Consider the following 14839-nt stretch of genomic DNA (forward strand, 5'->3'; position numbering starts at 1 on the left):
AATTTATTTGACTATCTAATAGTTATATTGTTATTTTATAAGGAAATAAACTAAGTAGAACATGATTAAAGAAATACAACCTATCTAAATTCATCTATTTTGATGCATGTCAAAGCATGGTGAATTTCAACATAATAGGATGCTAAAATCATACTATACTTGTTAGGATCAAAGTGTTAATATCAAGGTTCAAAATCTCGAGTCCTATCGAAGTTTTGGTCTTTGATTAAAATGATACTTTTTCGATATCGTGTCCATGTTTCAATGCATAGTATCGATAATGGATTGGAGTTCAATTGCAGTTTCTCAATTTACCTCCTCACAAATAGTCGTGGGGCCGACTGTGTGGGGCAGCTAAGGTGGCGAATTCCACCTTTTGCAGAAGATAATGGATTGGAGTTGGAAAAAAGAGGAGATGAAGCATAAGAGGGAAACATTGTGGTATTGAGTATGATTTTAAATCTTGTACTATGTCCAGTAAAATTGTTGAAACATATCTTTCCAAAAATTTGATATTACTCGGCATAGACAAAGGAAATATAAATTATTGAAACTCGATGTCACTTAACATGGACAATGCCTTCTTTCTTTGCTTCATCTTCTTCGTTTTTTAATCTCCAATCTGTCATTGACACCATACATTGGAGCATCGGTATGATACTGAACAATATTTTTTAGTCAAAGACCGAAACTATGACATAACTCAAAAATTTTTAGTTGGAACGATACGTTTCAACCGATATGGTACGAGATTTCAAACCATAATTAACATGAAATATTACTTTAAATTTTGCCCCAAAATATGCGTTTACTATTGTCTTCTTGTTCCTCCTCCATCCACATCCCATTTGCCACCGACACTATCCATCAACATTTTAGCAGGGACCACCAAACTCCAACTTGGAATGAAATTTTAAACTTTACTTCCAATTGAAATCCAATTGTATTCACTAATCAAGGAGATAATTTTCACATAGCGCTTAAATCAATCTCACAAATTTCCTTGTCCAATAGAAATGACCTCAATTATAGGTGACAATTTGATTATGAAAAACAGACTTCACAAGTTGGCACCAGGTAGTGTATTTGAGATTCAACAAGTGATAGAATTTGCTTTTATTGAAGACACCCTTTGATTGCTGACTTCTTATATCCGCCTCAGAAAGATGTCATCTTGGCTTTCAATTTATTCACTTGGTGGGATCACTATTTTGTTGGTGGGAGAGAATGAGGCAAAATAAAATAAACTAATTTAAATAAAAAATTATCAAGGGTATGAAATACATTATTTATTTGACTTTCGTAATTGAACTTAGTTTATTTCGTCCAGGTTGTAATTAGACTTGGATTATTGTGAAGGCTTGTATGAAAGGCTTCAACCTATTGTTTGAGACCTATTGTTCTATAATGAAGTTATTGTATCTCCTCTCTCGTCTCTCTTGTTATGAGAGTGTCCACTGAAACACACTACTTCAACTGGAACTTTTGAATGCTAGAAACAACATATTTCATAACCTGAGGATGTTAAACTAGCTTTCCTCTCTTCATTAATTCCCTTTTTTATCTTTTCATAAGCAAAAAGTTCTAGAGTAGGCACAGGATTTTCCTGTTATAACACTGCTATTCTGTCCAAGTCTATCGCCCATCTGTTAGAGGTTTACCTTTCTAACCTTTTATTCATGTTCATTTCAAATGGAAAATAACATCCATCATATTGATTATTCACAAATTTAAACCAACACCACTTTCACCTCTTTGTACAGGCTTCAGGAGCGAAACATGACTACTAAGGAAGCATACCAATATTTTGTATTGAGGGCTCAGAAGATAGCTGCAGCTCTTGGTTGGATTCCTGTTAACTGGTACGTTTGCTATTCTTTCTTAAATCATTTTACTCCACCTATAATATAGAAGGTGATGGGCAATACCATTTCAATATTAATCACAGTTTTTTGATTCACTTTTTTCAATAATCAGGGAAGAGACATTCAATACATTCAACGAAAGTCTCAATCCACAAACTGTTGTACATAATTGGTTTGTTGCTTTACCACAGTTTTCCCATTATCGTGTATCTAGTCCATGCCTGTTCATTCTTTTTAAGGTCTGTACATGATTGGCTTCTTACAGGTGGGGTCCTGGAGTCTGCCCAGAAGTGGTTGAGAAGGGTTTTAGATGTATTGTAAGCAACCAAGGTGTGTGGTATCTTGATCATCTTGATATCCCATGGGAGGACTTCTACACCAGTGAGCCATTAGAAGGGATAAACAATACAACACAACAGAATCTTGTGCTTGGCGGTGAAGTTTGCATGTGGGGCGAGACGGCTGATACATCTGTTGTTCAGCAGACAATCTGGCCTCGTGCTGCTGCAGCTGCAGGTATGTAGAATAGTAATTGATGTCACTTAGGAACGTCAACTAAATATTCTCACTAGATATAAGAATTAGATGAAGTTTAAAACACAGCTAGGCTTGTTCCTGAGTTTTAGATAGGGTTAGTTTTGTTTAAGAACTAAGAAATACAAAACCTATAACCCATAAGTACAATATCATAATAAAATATTTTCTCTCTCTCAACTCAGTTTTGAATCTGGTTCCTCTTTTACAGTTAGATTTTCCTTCAGGAGGCCAAGCCTTACTTTCTCTCTCTTCCTCCATCCTAATTCTCCTCTATAACAGTTTATGTTATTGAAATTTTCATCATAGGAAGTATTGAACATTAAGAAATATTCTCTTGAAGATAAGTTATGGCAGTCAAGGAACACCCTTTTCCGAAATGACAATGAGAGACATTATTATGCACGGATGTAAACCTATAGCTATGATTTTAGGATGCTGTCTTTAAAAGCCTCTCGATGTTGAAGACTAGTAAGCGAGAACATTTTCACAGATACCAAATGATATATATTTTACAATCAATGTTGTGAGTTATCTCATGCAACAATCTATGAAGTGTCATGAAAAATCTTCAATATCTTAAAGGAACCCGATGTAATGGGTTATTTTACCAGAAGCATGGACATCTAAATATTATCAACTTTTCTAATTTTGATTTTGTTGGATCAGATATAACTAGAACATTGACCTTTGGATTCTATACTATATTAAACGAAAACATGTAATGTGAAAAAAATAAAAAGTTAAATGTGATAACACAATCTAATACTACTACAACAACAACAATCAAGTCTTATTCCATTAGGTTGAGCTCTATCTCTTATATTATCATCTATATTTAAATACATTTTTTCTTGTTTTATTGTTTTGACCAAATCTTTTTTGGTCTTCCTCTTGTTTGACGGACGTATATGTCATTGTTTCACATCGCCTAACTGGAGTATTTATTGGCCGTCCAAGTACATGTCTGTACCATCTTAAACGTGTTTCTTAAAGTTTTCCCTCAATAGATGCAATTTTTATTTTCTCTCTAATGCTCTCATTTTTTATTTTGTCCACTCGTATACTACACATCCATATTAACATCTTCATCTCTGCAATTCTCATCTTTTGCTTATATGTTCGAGTTATAGTCCAATATTCAGCACCATATAATATAGCAGGTCTAATCACCGTTTTGTAAAACTCTCCTTTAAGTTTTAGAGTTATTTTACAATCACATAAAATACTCGATGCTCTTCTTTATTTCAACCGTTCTGTTTATATTTTATATAAGACATCTCTCTTATTTTCTCTATCATCTTGCAAAGATAATCTTAAATACTTAAAACTCTGAATTTCACATAACTCATTATCTCCTATTTTAACAATGTCTTATTATGTTTAATATTGCTAAACTTAAATTTCATATATTATGTCTTTACTCTATTAATCTTAAAACCTTTCATTTTTAGTGTTTCATATCAAGATTCTAGTTTAACATTTACTCAATGTGTCTCATGTCAAGATTCTAGTTTAACCTTTACTCTATGTATCTCATCTATTAAAATAATATAATCTGCAAAAATATGCACCACGGTACTATCTTGAATGTATCCAGTGAGTTCGTTTATGATTAGTGTAAAAAGATAGGATTTTAGAACTGATCTTTGATGTAACCTTATCTTTATTGGAAATGCTTCAGTTAATTTGTTTGAAATCTTCACTCTGGTCGTTACAACCTTATATATATTAATTTTTAACTAGTTCAATATATGTTATGCTAACATCTTTCTTTTTTAGAATTCTCTATATAATTTCTCTTGGACTCTATCATAAGTTTTTTCTAAGTTAATGAATACCATGCGTAGATCTTGCTTTTGCTCCCTATACTTTTCAATTAATTGTCTGAGAACATGTAGAGCTTCTATTGTTGACCTTCCAAGTATGAACCCAAATTAATTTTTGATCATTGTGGTCTCTTTCTTTAATCCTTTCTATTACTCTTTCTCAAAGTTTCAGGCTATAACCCATTAGTTTAATACCTCTATAGTTTGCACAATTTTGTACATCTTCTTTATTCTTATATAGGGGAACTAGAGTACTTACCCTTCATTGATCAAACATTTTTTTTATTTTCAATATCATATTAAATAATTTTGTAAAACATTCAATACATTGTTTCCCTAGACACTTCCATACCTCTATGGAAATATCATCTGATCTAACAGCTTTCCCATTTTGCATCCCATTTAAATCTTGTTCTACTTCTGAAAATTAAATTCTATGATAAAAATTTAAGTTTCTATACTCATTTGACCTACTTAAATTACTTAAGCTAAGTTGATTACCTAAACTTTCATTAAAAAGTTGATGAAAATACCTCTTCTACCGCTCTTTTATTTCTTCATCATTTACTAGTACTCTATTACATTCATTTTTAATACATTTTATTTGAGTGATATATTGTCTTTCTCTTTCTCACTTTAACTATTCTATAAATGTCTCTTTTTTATTTTTTTGTAATTAATTTATGATATAACTGTTCAAAAGATTCATTCTTAGTTTCATTTACTGCTTTCTTATCCTCTTTATTGCCTATTGTATATATTTTTAAGTTTTTCTCATTTTTACAAATATATAATTCTTTATAAGTTGTTTGTTTCTTCTTCACTTTCTCCTGTACTTTCTCATTTTACCATCAAGATTCCTTACTTGGTGGTGCTTACCTCTTTGACTCATCGAATACACCCTTTGCTACTATTTTCAACTTTGATATCATTTCCTTGTCGTATTAAAGACATCGCATATTTCACCTAATAAAATTATTTCATTTAGTGGAATATTTTGTAATACTTCATCAAGGTCGTGCTAAAATTTTGATTTGGTATCTTTACTATTTCAACTTTGATATCATTTCCTTGTCGTATTAAAGTCATCGCATATTTCACCTAATAAAATCATTTCATTTAATGGAATATTTTGTAATACTTTATTAAGATCGTGTCAAAATTTTGATTTGGTTTCTTTATCTAATTTTTCTTAGGGTGCATATACACTAATTACGTTCATAGTTTCTTTCTCCACTACTATTTTGGGAGTTATGATTCTATCTTTTTTTTTTAATTACTTCTACAACCTCCCCTTTAACGAACTATCTACAACAATATCCACTCCATTTCTTATTTTACTCTTTCATGTGTACCATAACTTAAAACCCGAGTTTTCTATCATCTTTGCCTTTTCGTCTATCCATTTTGTCTCTTGTAAATATAAAATACTAAATCTTCTCATAATTATTGTATCTACTACTTCTATTACTTTACTAGTGAGAGTTCTTATGTTTCATCTTCTAAATTTTAGACTATTAGTTTTTCTATAATATTTATTTTTATCCAATGTATGGTGTGAGAACTTTTGCCTATTTAACACTATATTCAAATTCTCATGAAGATGTAACGGTCCTTGATGATACATTATAGTCAGACCCTGCAATGCAAACTCTTGCATATTTATTATTATACCCGAGTTCTGGAGATATAACGGTCATTGTCGAGATGTTACAATCGGACCCTGTAATGCGTTCCTTCTTAGGAACAACTTCGTATTAGCACAATGGTATAATAGATCTAAGATGGTAAAAGGAACGAGACACATTTCATTATAGCTACTGAAGAGTTTAGAAATTGTTCTGGAGTCAATCGTTGATTTTTCGATTAATTGGGGATCATGATATACTATTACGTGTCACTCATGATTGTTTCGTAATTAATGATTAAATACAGACGACCAACATAATCGAGAATCTATTGGGTCACACACACTATAAGTTATTCGAAGGGCTTAAAACGAGTTTGAGAATTATATTTTCAAATCGAAAGAAATAAAATTTGGTTGGATCAGACAAAGACAAAATGATGGACTTCATCTTGTGAAAATGAAATAAACAAAACTAGTTTGGTTCAAATCGGAGGTGTTTTAGTTATTGAACCAAACGATTTAGTTTTGAATCAAATTGAACCAATTTAGTTTGGTTTATGATGGAAGATATTTTGGCAAAATAAAAATAGTAACAGGTTTCGTCTTGTGAAGACGAAATAAACAAAACTGACTTAGATCAAATCGGAGGTCGTTTGGTTATTGAACCAAGCGATTTAATTTTAAATCAAAATAAACCCGGTTTGCTATAGTGACTAGGGCTAAACCCGATTTATTTTTTTCTCTAATTTCTTTTCCTTTGAGTTTTCTTCCTTCTCTGTCTAACACCATAAGAACCCAATTACGATCGCGATTTTCTCTATCCAGTAGTCGTCGATGTGAAAGTCGTGCAAGAGGCAATTTAAGTTCGGGTGGCCGACTGTGAGAGGAGTTGACGTCGAAACCCTAGCCACCGCTATCGGTTCTCTTCTTCTCGAGCGGTCGCCGCCTTCGTGTGGGCCATCGGAGGAATCAGAGCTCACCGCTAGCTGGCTGTTGCGCGCGTCGACTACCTCTTCGAGGGCTCGCGATTGGAAGCATCGATCCTTCTTCTCCCGAGCCCGAGCACAATGATCATTGCCACCGTCGGTCCTTGCTCTACCCGATTCTGTCGGCCGCTTGGGAAGACAACCGCGAGCCGATTGCCGGAGGAAAACAGAGAAACTCTGCTGCACGCCGTCCGTCGGAAGCAGGATGGCCAATCGAGCGTTGCACCTCCCTCCAGATTGTGCGGCCGCTGGTGAGAATGAAGAAGTCAACGCTGTATTCGGTTTTAGCTTGCTCGTGAGAAAAGCTGCTCCGCTGATCGGAGCTGTGGTGGGTCATCGACCCTCTTTTTCCTTCTAGCTTCTCCCCGATTTAGACATCTCGAGTGCAACCCCTTTGTTGGAGTTTGCCTCCATGGTCAACAGCTTGTGAAGCCGCTAAACCTCGGTGTTCAAGCGTCGGAGCCCTTGTAAAGGGCTACCACCAACCACTAGTGAAGGGTTGCTACTGGAATTGTTGTCGGGAGTTTTATCGTCAAATTATTACCGGGAGATTTTGCATCAGGTTGTTTCCGGAAGCTTGTGAAAATTTCGGAGAACATTCCATCAACATCGGAAAGATTTCAACCATTTGTCTTAAATCGGCGGTCAAAGGTCGACCACCGAAACTACACCGAGGATATGATTGTTGATGATAGTTAGAAAGTCTTGGAAAACGATCGCAACAAGTGTTACGTGTTTTCGAAATTAGGGTTTCTCTCGTATCGACTATTGTCGATCGTCTACTAGTACCGAAGACGGTAGTGCAACTCATGACTTCGGAAGCCGTCCAGACGAGAGCTTAGCGTGGATCACCAGTTGAGGCTGAACTTCGATAAGGGCTGCTCGATTGATGTTAAACTTGCTTAACGTAATCTATCAGGTACGCGTAGAATAATGTTATTTCAAAAAATTTTAATTTTCAGTCATGTCATATACTTATTGTATCTTGTATGCATGTGTTGTGTATGTAATTTCTGTTGCGTATTTATGCGAAATGTGTAAACACGCACAATGTACCAAGACGATCCTAACAGCGGTATCAGAGCATGATAGTGTAAGGTATACGTGTAAAATTGTTTTACGTATCGTAGTTAGTCGTAAATCTAACTAGGAAAATATTACAATTTAATTGAGAATTTCTAATTATAAAAATTTTCTAATTGATTAGGAGTTTTTGTATTACGAAAATTATTCTCTAATTAATTAGATTTTCTTAATTAAGAATTTTATTTTCTAAAAAAAATATTGTGATATAATTGAGAATTTTTAATTATAGAAATTTCTTAATTGATTAGGAGATTTCTTATTAGGAAAATTATTTCCTAATTAATTAGATTTTTTTAATTAAAAAATTTTATTTCTAAAAGAAAATATGTAATTAGATATGCAAAATTATTTCTTAATCTAATTAAAGAATTTTGATTTATGAAATCGGATTCTTAATCATATTTTATTAAATAAAATTTACGACGACTATAACTGAAAGTAGTCATAATTAGTTGCATTAATTATGCTATACCATATTATTTGCAATGATTAGCTGCATTAATTATGTCATGTCATTTATTGTTATATCATGTAGATAATTCGATTGATTGCATGAAAAGAGGATGAGACTTAAAAAAATCTCTTATAAAATAATTAAAGTTAATACCTTCTGCTAATATGGTCAGAATCAGAGTTTAAGTTTTTGTTTGGGTTATTGGACTCTCTTCAAGCCCGGTTTGAAATTAAATATGTTTGAACCATCGAGATATGATCTCATGATTAACGGATTGGTTTTAACTTGAAGTATTGATTTGTTGGACTCTCTCTAAGGTCAATGTGGATAGAGGTGAAGATGAGTGTTATGCATATGATGTATACGTGTTAATGTAGTAACAATTCGATGTTTATGTGAACATTTAAGTAGTTGATAACATAACGTGATAGTTAGGTATATATGATACATAATCAGTATATAATACCTACCATTGTAGCTAAGAATGACTTGTTGGACTCTCTCCAAGGTTGTTCTTATCTATAGTGGATATCAATCCATTTGGAGAATGCCTACTATTTCTCGAATTTAGAGTAAGGGCTTTTGAATTTGTAAAATAAATGAGATCAATTAATGTATGTAAATTGTTTACAAATACATTGCAAATTATCTCTTTTTTATTTTCGATTGTATTTCTAGATTTAATTAAGCACGCATGATGTCTTTGAATTACGCATAATTTAGGACACTAACAAGTCAAGTAATCCTAACTTTTAGACTGGTATAGGAATTTGAGAATTGTTCTCAATTCTGAATTTGTAAACTTTATCTCGAGTCCGTAGGCATGTGATGTCTCATTCACTTGATGTATTTTCGTAATTGAATACTATTTTCTTTAAATACTCGGGTATTGAATACTAGGTGCGGTTCTAATATATGTGATAACATATAGGGCCTAAGGAATAGTAAAAGACTTGTCTTAGATCTGGAAACTGTTACTATGGTCTTGTATTCTTTCTATTTCTTGTTTAAATAGAAAAAGTTCGATTTGATTTTAGTAGCAATTGTTTTACCTAATTTTGAATAAAGTGTAGGGATGTATACTATAAGCCTGAGCTTTTGTAAGAACATCTGCAATTTTATTCATTCTAATGAGAATCATATTGTAGTCAAATGTCTGTGTACAGTTGTCCATTTAATTTATACTGTAGATAACATGGTGTGTGGTGCCACACAGAAGATCATGTTATCGGTTCCTTATAAGTTATAAAGGTGCTCACAACCGTGATGGATAGGGACAAACCATTGAAACGGTTGTAGTGTAATTTGGTATTAGTTTATCTTAACTATAAAATTACACTGGTACACTTTGTGTGTATTGAGCAGGACCGATTGAGGGCGTTCGATTTATACTGACTATATAATCGAACTAAACCTCAGTTATCATGGAAGTGCATACTCTTAATCCGGATATAATAACAAGCACATATACTTAGCATATATTTCTTTGATTCATCAAAGGGTGAGATTTATCTCGTTAGATCAAAAGGCCCGATGAGTTAGGATATAATGTTATGTATATGGTGTGTTGTTGATTATAGAAGGAAACTGTGTCCTATTAAATAGGTTGATGATGTCCCCTTGAGGAGCTCATAAAGATTATCATGTAAACCCTGCAGGTGGACTTAGTTCCGCATGATAATAAGGTTGAGTGGTACTACTCTCGGACTCAGAAGTTAATTAATTGAATTGTCAGTAATTCGATTAATTAACGGACATTCGATATCTTAAACACAGGGAGACTAATGCACTCATGGTAAGAAGGAGCCCATATTGTAATATGGGATTGGTGCGGTAGTTCGATAATAACTCTTTAGTGGTATGAGTTATTATTGATGGACTAAGGTTGTGTGTTCGGGACGAACACGGGAAGCCTTAGCTCATCGGAAGGCCAAAACCAATTCCTCCTCGTGGTCCCTGTTGTAGCCTCTAAATGAAGCCATAATATCCACCCACTTGGTATAATTACCACTTGGTTTAATTACCACTTGGTTTAATTAGAACTTGGTTCAACTAGAACATGGTTCGGTTTTATTCTCTTGCTAGGGCCCACTACAACTTAAGAATAAAAAGATTTGGTTCGGTTTTATTCTTAAGGGGCCGGCTACAAGAATAAGAACTTGGTTCGGTTTTTTCTTCCGCAAATAAGGAAAAGAAATTTTATTAAAAACTGACAAAATCTTATCAAGAGATTTTAATTTTAAATCTGGATAAGATAAGTTTGTCAGATTTTTTTTAAACAAATATTCTTAAAGATTTGATTAGATTTGATTCTATCAAAATCTATTTAAGGAATTTGTTGGAAAATTTTTAAAATTTCTGAGACGGCTTGGCTATAAAAGAAGGGGTTTACAAGAGGATTATTATTATTGATCTTAGCCTCTCCTCCTTGGCTTTATAGGGCCAGCCACCACTCCTTGTTCTCTCCTCCTTGCTAGGGTCGGCCACAATCCCTTGCTTCCCTTTGGATTAGGGTCGGCCACAACTTCTTCTCCCCCTTGAGCTAGGGCCGGCGCCACCTTTGGGTCCCCTTCCTAGGGCCGGCGGCCAAGAAGAAAGGAAGAAGAAGAGAAGGAAGAAAAGGAAGAGGAAGAGGAAGAGGAAGAGTCAAGTGGATTTGTTCTTGGAAGATCGTCGCCCACATAAAGTCCAAGAAGGCTTGAGGAATACGGCAGAAGACCAAGAGGGTTTGAACATTAAGTAATAGTATCTACATGTTAGATATTTCCAACGAGACATTCAATATCGAAACAAGTAACAAGCGTGCTTGAAAGGATAATCAGTTAACCTCCTACTCGTGGTATTATGGTCTTGATCATATAAGCAAGAAACGCATGATCGAACTCCAAAGGGTTGACAGTTTGGAATCATTTGAATTATATTCATTTGATACATGTGAATCATGCTTTAAGGGTAAGATGATTAAATTACCTTTTACCTGAAAGAGTGAACTAGTGGGAGAGTTGCTTGGCCTTATACATACCGATGTGTGTGGTCTAATGTCAACTCAAGCACGAGGAGGTTATAACTACTTCATTACCTTTATCGATGATCATTCATGATTTGGGTATATGTATTTAATGAAATACAAATCTGAGATCTTTGAAAAGTTCAAAGAATTTAGAATTGAAGTAGAGAAACAACTTGACAAAAGTATTAGAATACTTCAATCCGATCGAGGTGGTGAATACCTAAGTCAAGAGTTTCAGGATTATCTAAGAGACAATGGAATATTATCTCAGTGGACTCCGCTGTATACGCCCGTGCATAACGGTGTATTTGAGAGGCGAAATCGAACCTTGTTGGACATGGTGAGGTTAATGATAAATCATGCAAATCTTTCCAGAACTATTTTGGGCAACGCACTTGAGACAACTATTTACTTGTTAAACAGAGTCTCGACTAAGGTAGTCTCTACTACTCCATATGAGATATGGAATAATAAAACCTCACTTATCTTACTTGAAGATATGGGGTTGTCCTACTTATGTGAAGAGGACTATATCAGATAAGCTGGAAGCTAAATCTGATAAATGTCTATTTATTGGATACCCTAAGGAAATGAGGGGTTACTAATTCTATTCTCCCGTGGAACAAAAGTGTTTGTTTCAAGGCATACTATATTCCTACAAAGAGTTTCTCTTGCAGGAAACAGTGGGAGTAGAGTTGAACTTAGTGAAGTTCAAGAGACTCAAATAGACATTAATGAGACACCTAGTCAAGAACCACAACCGATTACTCATAGTGATGAGCCATCGGCTGAACCTTTGTAGACACAATCTCTTCGTAGATCCAGTAGGACATGCAATATTCCAGAGAAATATGAATTTCTCATAAGTGAATCGAATGACGTGTTACTCATTGAGGATGAGGAAACTACTAATTATGAAGAAGTTTTAAAAAGTTCAAAAAGGGATAAATGGTTAACAACCATGAAGTCGGAAATGGATTTCATTAAAGCTAAGTTTTAACTTGGTGGAATATCCATTTTGATGAGGCAATCAAAGAGTTTGATTTCTCACAAAATCTGATGAACCCTTTGTGTATAAGAGAGGTTAGTGGGAGTGCGATCGTATTCCTATGATTATATGTTGATAACATATTAATGATAGGAAATGATATGCCTATTCTGTAGTCAGTCAAACTATGGTTAGTCAAAAGTTCTCCATGAAAGACATGAGAGAAGCGACCTATATCCTTGAGATTAAGATCTATAGAGATAGATCGAAGAGGTTGCTTGGTCTTTCGTAGTCTATATAAATAGACAAGGTGCTAAAGCGGTTTAGCATGCTTGAATCCAAGAAAGGTTACATACCCATCAAATATGGGGTTCACCTTTCGAAGTCTATATGTCCACGGACAAAAGATGAGAGGATTTACATGAGTAAGATTCCTTATGCTTCGGCAATAGGATCTATCATGTATGCTATGATGTGTACGAGGCCCTGATGTATCATGTGCTCTGAGTGTCACGAGCAGATACCAGTTAGATCCAGGAATGGATCATAGGATGGCTGTCAAGACAATCCTTAAGTACTTACGAAGAACTAAGGATTTGTTCTTGGTATATGGAGAAGGTGATATGGTTACACGCGGGTATACTGATGCCAGCTACCAGACAGACAAGGATGATTCCAAGTCCCAGTCTGGGTACATATTCACTTTAAATTGTGGTGCAATAAGTTGAAAGTGTTTCAAATAAGACATCATTGCAGCTTGTGAAGCAGCAAACGAAGTGGTTTGGATCAGGAAGTTCATTACTGAACTTAGAGTGGTTCCAACCATTGTTGAAACATTACTTGTTTACTGTGACAACAATGGAGCAATCGCGCAGGCGATGGAACCTAGGTCTCACCATCGATCCGAAACATGTGCTTCAGCGATATCAATTGATCAGAAAGATCATCAGTAGAAGAGAAATATAAATCGAGAAGATTCCCACCGAAAGGAACCTTGCGGATCCTTTAATCTCTACCTCAAAGTAAGTTTGAGGAACACATAGAGGCGCGTGGTATTGGATACCATGGCGATTGGCCTTAGGCCAAGTGGGAGTCTATTATATTTGAGAGGTGTCCTAAGGCAATCACCTTATGGTTATACTATTTATTGGATAAATAACAATTCACTATTTGAGTGCACATTTTCTATGTGTTTGATTGAATCTTAAACTCATTTACTGAATGTCCGCAATATGATTCATAGCATGAGAGAATTTGTGATTGGATCACAACTAGTGAGCATCTCTACATGTGCAATTATGAATGTATTGAAATTATCCCTAGTCGAGGAATTGATGAGCACGGACGTCATCGATTCTGTTGAGACTAGCACATTTTAAACTCCTTGGTTTACCAAGCAGCTGATCTCACTGGCTGGAGACATTGGATGTTGAGAGTTAAATGTGGATGCTAGTTAAAGGTAACTAGTTCATTGGAGTGACCTGCCTTGAGACTTCATATGGTTCTATACATATGTCAATGAAGATCTCAGTGCAGCTTAAGTGCGAGTTTCCTTTGACTTGTAGTATTCAAGTCACCTTGGTCATGGAGGCTTATACTTTGACATCTTAAGCAAACATCTTCGAGGAGGTGTGGACCCGGGATGATTGGGTATAAGTCGAAGTGCCCCGAAGGTGTTTGAATAGCCCACAGAGGATTCACCGCTCCTTGAAAAAAGAGATGTATACCCTGCGACCGCTTGTTAGGATTGTTACTAAAAGTCTTTGGCCAAAGCATCACATGTCAAGAGTATGACACTCTTGGACACATGTACAAGTAACTTGAATCCACAGGATAAGAAAGCAAGCTTGGGCTAGGTGTGACGTAGTCAGCCTAGTGGGGACTGACACATATAGACCATGTCCTGAACCAAGCGGGTATAAGACGGTGAAAGGAATGAGGCACGTTTCATTATAGCTGCTGAAGGGTTTAGAAAATATTCTAGAATCAATCGTTGATTTTTTGATCAATTGGGGATCATGATGTACTACTAGGTGTCACTCATGATTATTCCGTAATTAATAGTTAATTACGGACGACCAACATAACCGGGAACCTATTGGGTCACACGCACTACAAGTTCTCCGAAGGACTTAAAACGAGTTTGAGAATTAGATTCTCAGATTGAGAGAAATAAAGTTTGGTTGGACCAGACAAAGGACAAAATGATGAAACTTTGTCTTATGAAGATGAAATAAACAAAACTAGTTTCGTTCAAATCGGAGGTGGTTTGGTTATTGAACCAAATGATTCAGTTTTGAACCAAATTGAACCAACTTGGTTTGGTTCATGATGGAAGATATTTTGGCAAAACCAAAAGAGATGAGAGCTTTTGTCTTGTGAAGACGAAATGAACAAAACTAGTTTGGGTCAAATCGGAGGTCGTTTGGTTAGTGAACCAAGCGATTTAGTTTTGAA

At 35.0% G+C, this 14839-nt stretch overlaps 1 protein-coding gene across 3 annotated transcripts in view; it reads left to right on the forward strand.

Moving 5' to 3' along the window:
• Positions 1–14839, forward strand: part of LOC141831956 (beta-hexosaminidase 1) — a 66145-nt gene that overhangs the window by 43664 nt on the left and 7642 nt on the right. For all 3 annotated transcript variants that reach the window (XM_074719398.1, XM_074719399.1, XM_074719401.1), the window contains exons 12-14: positions 1764–1862; positions 1978–2037; positions 2131–2381. In XM_074719398.1, coding sequence (XP_074575499.1) covers positions 1764–1862; positions 1978–2037; positions 2131–2381 — 410 coding nt within the window. The remainder of the gene's footprint in view (positions 1–1763; positions 1863–1977; positions 2038–2130; positions 2382–14839) is intronic.

This window comes from Curcuma longa, chromosome 7 (genome assembly GCF_044706935.1).
Source record: "Curcuma longa cultivar G26 ecotype Majalengka, Jawa Barat chromosome 7, ITB_CL_G26_1.1, whole genome shotgun sequence".
NCBI classification, from domain to species: domain Eukaryota; kingdom Viridiplantae; phylum Streptophyta; class Magnoliopsida; order Zingiberales; family Zingiberaceae; genus Curcuma; species Curcuma longa.